General features: G+C 37.8%; 1 protein-coding gene across 1 annotated transcript; it reads left to right on the top strand.

Moving 5' to 3' along the window:
* Nucleotides 1–2,418: 2,418 nt before the first annotated feature.
* On the top strand, nucleotides 2,419–4,851 carry LOC102723076 (bZIP transcription factor 11-like). Its single transcript, XM_006660018.3, has 2 exons — nucleotides 2,419–3,364; nucleotides 4,154–4,851. The coding sequence occupies exons 1-2, from the start codon at nucleotides 3,176–3,178 to the stop codon at nucleotides 4,511–4,513; spliced, it is 549 nt and encodes a 182-aa protein (XP_006660081.1). The 5' UTR covers nucleotides 2,419–3,175; the 3' UTR covers nucleotides 4,514–4,851.
* The last annotated feature ends 336 nt before the right edge of the window (nucleotides 4,852–5,187 follow it).

The raw sequence follows: 5,187 nt of genomic DNA on the forward strand, positions 1-5,187 counted from the left end.
CGTCTAATAACATAATTTGAAACGACAACAGAAAATAATAGCTACTTTGCGTATATATATCTCCTAATCAGGATGCAAATGTCTGATTATGGCTTGCATTTAAAGAAGAAAAAATTGACAATAATTGTCTAATACTCCTATTGGACAATGATTAAGGAGTAGCCAACCACCAGACAAGAAAAGATTGTGATCGTCCCGGACATGCAATTTGCAAGTAGGTCATAGTTCAACAAAAATCTTCACCTAAACTTCCACAAAACAACCATCATTGTTTATCATTTAAGAAAGAAGTTTTTTCCCTAACTTTCTTGTGGTCCTACCTGTTGATCTTATGTCCCTATTACTTCCCTAGCTATTATCCTAAAAATCCAAATTTTATTTTAGGCGGAAAATTCTTGCAGAATGCAGATGATTAACTATGTACACCTCAGAGGACTAGGTTCTCATCCTTTTTATATATTAATACTTTGTTACAGTCAAATCGATTGCTAAAGGCCTGCTCAAAACAATTATTTAAAAAGCCTGATAAGAAATTTAGTTAAAAACTGTAAGCACTCCACATTTCATATAAATAAACACATCTCAAAGAAATCAACGCATTTCAAATGAATATCAAACTCTCTTCTAAGAACTTAAATTCCTCGAAAATATGTTGAAAATGCTCCCGTTCGAGCGCCCGATACAAAGCCAAAAATTAGATGGCTCCAGTACACAACAAATGCACCTTCATATGCATTCATGCACAAAGGTTGGCGCATTCAAAATAATTTGTCCTAAATTGTTTATCCACCCATAATTCGATTACAACACTATGTTTATTCTAATTATTTTTTTATAAAATAATCTTACATGACTATATATGATTACACCACTATGTTGATGCCTCTCTTTTAAAAGAAATTGGACGTTATTCCACCAGACCAACGTTTTATCACAACGTTAAAAACTATTTCAATATATAAAATTGTTGTAACGTAATTCAAACAATGAGGTTTCACAAATGAATTAACATCAACCTTTAAGGTTTCACAAAAAAAATATTGGAACACAGTTGAGTCAATGATCGAATATTTAGGTTTCAGATATGAAACATCAATGTTCAACTATTGAAACATCAATATATTCGTACAAAAAAGAGAGAAAAACTCGAATAACGCCAAAAAATTGGGGGCAACAGTTCGATGCAATACTAAGAAAAATCAACATACATACTTACATAGACCCAAGCATATGCATTATTTTTATCATATTAACTGTAATAGTTATTACAACACAATCAGACTGTAGATCAAACATGTAATTTAAAAAAATAATTTTTTTATTAATGAGGTACAGATTGAGAGCACACTGCTAGAGAAGACATACTATTTATTCCCTACCGCATGCATGCATCCAGAGGGCACCCCATTTTTAACAATATATATTGGACGTTCGATACGTAGGTGGATCCAAAATACGTAGCCGAAATTTATTTAGACCTCCAGGGTTAAAAATGGATAACAAAACTCAGTGAGCATGCTTTCAAAAATTTTGTTCATTGCATGCTTTCAAAGGATATTCTTCTTATGATATACTTCTATATTTTTTATCTTAACAAAATAATTTTAAGTATATCTTGGTGATTCAAAATTGATTCAGACTTGTTTATGCCAATTTTAACTTGATATAGTTCATTGATTCATTTGTTTTTAACTTGTTTATGCCAATTTTAACTTGAAAAAGGATCAATTAACTTGCCGACTTACGTTGATTTTTCCAGTGTTGATTTTCAAATAAATTCATGTACGCCTTACTTATAGAAACTATTAGAAAATTGAAAGAATAAAAACCTAAAATTAATATATAAATTTTAATTTATTTAGTTATACAATAGCATTTTTACACCCATTTATTGGGAAAGTGCTTTCTGAATTCTGACTGCAGAGGTGGGAAGTGGAAATGTTTCTAGTTGTGTTAAATCTATGCACAGCATGTGTGATCGTTTAGTAAATGGGACCACATTATTGTGCCCCCGAATATGTTTAACACCTTCATAACTTTCTTGAATAAAATAGGTCACCCCCATAGTAAATTACCAGTAGTAATTACTCTCTCTCTCTCTCTCAAAAGTAGTGAGTAATCTATTTCTTAGAGTTTCATCTGGGAATAGCCCCTGTTCCTCTAAGAGCTAGCTTATTGAAACATTAATTGATTAACCTTTTAAAAATCACCCCCAAGATGCCACAGAAGATTCTAATCCCACAGGCAACAGCCACCATCAAGCTCTGCCTTTTCTTCCCCATGTTTTTGCCCACTTACTCACTAGCCACCTCCCCCCATTACACCAATACTATTTCTCTAATTTTTTTCCCTCACAAAAGCACTCCATTTTTCATCTATAAAAGAGCCTCTCTTCCAAGCCTCAATTCCCTTTTCCCCTTCTTCCCTCCTTCCTCACTAAGGTTTCCTTGCTTCTGCAGCTCTGCTGGGCACCCTCTTCTTCCAAACCATCCCTTGCTCTCCAAGCACTTCACCTTCCTTTCATGTTCTTGATCTCCTACAATCTTGGCCAATGCTCTAATTCCAAGGCAGATAGAAGCTTTGGTGAATTTTTGCATTGATAACCAAAGTTTTTTGGGGTGATTCTGCTGAAATTATCCTTTGAAAACTAAGGTTTCCTGGGGGAAACTCTGCCGAAATCTTGATCCACAATCAAGTTGGAATTACATCTTACACTATCTACTATTTCTTCATCATACATATATACTTTTTTTTTTTGTTGTGTGCATATCTAGGCCAAGCAAACATTCACACCTGTTTATTTGGTAAATCCGCGTAATTATTTCCGTTGAGTTGATCCATGACAGATTAAACAGGGGGAGGTTTGTGACTTGGTAGATGTCACCAATCCTCTCCGAGGTCATCCTCTCTGGATTTATGATCAGCTCGACGCTCCGGCGAGGCTCCCATCTTGTCCTCTCCTTCTCCGTCGTGTTCCTCTACTGGTTCTATGTCTTTTCAGTAACATCCTAGCTGATCTTGCGTTTTCATCTCTTCCATTAGATCCATCCATCTCCAATACCACAAAATAGGCCACCATATTTCTACACATACTTGTCATTGGAAACTGTAGCTTCTAGACATACATAAACTCAGGGTAACAATTACTGTAAGGTACTGAAAGAATTTGTTCAGGATGACACTGTCAGGTGGGGCCACGTCTGGGTCAAGCGGTGGGACCCACCGCGGCTCATGGTCAGAGGGTGACATCCAGCTCCAGGCCCAAATGGAACTGAAGCGAAAACGAAGGAAGGAGTCAAACCGAGAGTCGGCAAAGAGGTCGAGGTTACGGAAGCAGCAGCACCTTGATGACCTTAACTCGCAGGTATGTTTTTGCGTTGCTTATTTTCATGTAAGTTGAAATGCATAGTTAATTAATATTTGTTGCATCTGTTATGTAGATTTTAATATGGCCTTTTTTTAATTAGTTCATAGCTTTGATTAGTTTTTGCTTTATGGATTGAAGCTTGCACTCATGTGCAGGTGAATTTGACACACAAAGCAAAATCAGATGAAAAAGGACACTTGAGCTGCAGGACCTGCTCAAGGAAGCTCCAATAATGCACGGTGCCCTTTGTTTTTGAAGGGGCCCACTAATTTAATCGTTTCTTACATAACACATGAAAAACATTAAACACTTCCATTATCACTTCGAAAGAAAAAGGTGATAGGGAACTAGTTACCAACGATTGCTCCCAACCGTCAAATCTGGAAACAAAATCAAGCTTTTCTTGATGCCGATCAAGACCAGATCATGCAAGCTTGTGTTTTGTTCCGGAGATGTGCAAGAAAAACTCTATGAACTGTCAGACATCACGACAAACCATCCAACGGAATTCGCCATACTTTTCCAGATAATCGTACTAATGTATAACAGTAGGACAAATATTTCGGAATGTCACCTGAAGCCCTGAACGCATTAACACATATGACATACCTGTCTAACACAAATAAACAGCACACTTCTCAACATGCAAATCACAGATATTATAGTTAATTACCTGCACAGTATAAAATCTGTTAATGTTGATCACTGCAGCTTCCTTCAGCAAATCCCAAAAAATAATGTGTTGACGTTAAAAACGAATGCTATTATCTTGGTAACATAAAATAGGTGAACCAGTTGAAGGCGGAGAACCAGCAGCTGGGCGCAACGCTGAGCATGGTCACCCAGAGCTACGCCGCGGCGGAGGCCCAGAACTCGGTGCTGCGCACCCAGAGGACGGAGCTGGACAGCAGGCTGCGCGCGCTGCGCGAGATCGTCTTCTACCTCAACACTCCAACCCAACTACTCCCCGCTGCATATCCATCCACTACGATGACTGCAGCAGCAGCAGCTGCTGCTTCTGGCCATTATTATGATTATTACGACGCTGCCAGTGCAAATCCATGGAGCTCGTCAGGGATGCAGATGATGCAGCAGCAGCAGCAGCCGATGGATCAGTTTCTTTTACCAGTGCTAGGTAGCTTCTAGCTAGCAAAGGAGATAGTGGCCAAAAGCTTGGGCATGGTGAATTAATTAAGGTTGTAGGTCCATTATATTATGTCGCCGATCGATCGTTTGTTTGTGTGTTGCTTTGATCTGTACAAGCGGTACTGTTCTACCTTTTTTTCTGCTGTTGGTGGTGGAGGCCCAGATGGCAAATTGGCAAAGTAGTAGCTTGCCGTTTGGGAATTGTGTGATGTGGTGTGTAATTCTGGGAGGCCCATGGCCGAAAGGAGGTAGAAAAGAAAATTGTCATCTGCCTCCTCACTGTTGGAGTCTTGGTACGCACATATATATATATATGCAATGATGGTAAACTTATTTCATGAACCCTTATGTGATGTGATGTGCATGTTGTATGTTTATTTATTTTTGGCGTTGTAAAGAGTTTCTTTTATGCGGTGTGCATTCAGGAACGCAAATTTCCATTTGTTTTGACACTGAACAATACAAGTTGTGAGAGTAAAACGAAAATTTTGGATTCGATAACACTAAACTACAAAAACGAGAGTATTTCTTAAATAATAACCAAATTCAAATGAGCTGTTGCGATAGGAATTTAAATAATTCAAACTCAAGTATCATAGTGATCTTCCCTGTTTTTTCCTTTCCCTGAATTTTTTAGCCTGGTGCTGTTCATTGTCCATGTCCACAATGTTGGC

Source organism: Oryza brachyantha, chromosome 8 (genome assembly GCF_000231095.2).
Source record: "Oryza brachyantha chromosome 8, ObraRS2, whole genome shotgun sequence".
Taxonomy (NCBI): Eukaryota; Viridiplantae; Streptophyta; class Magnoliopsida; order Poales; family Poaceae; genus Oryza; species Oryza brachyantha.

Bases quoted from the DNA above. Each gene is read 5' to 3' on its own strand.
- LOC102723076 (XM_006660018.3), top strand. From the start codon at position 3,176: ATGACACTGTCAGGTGGGGCCACGTCTGGGTCAAGCGGTGGGACCCAC. The intron at 3,365-4,153 runs GTATGTTTTTGC...AACATAAAATAG, and splicing joins TTGATGACCTTAACTCGCAG to GTGAACCAGTTGAAGGCGGA.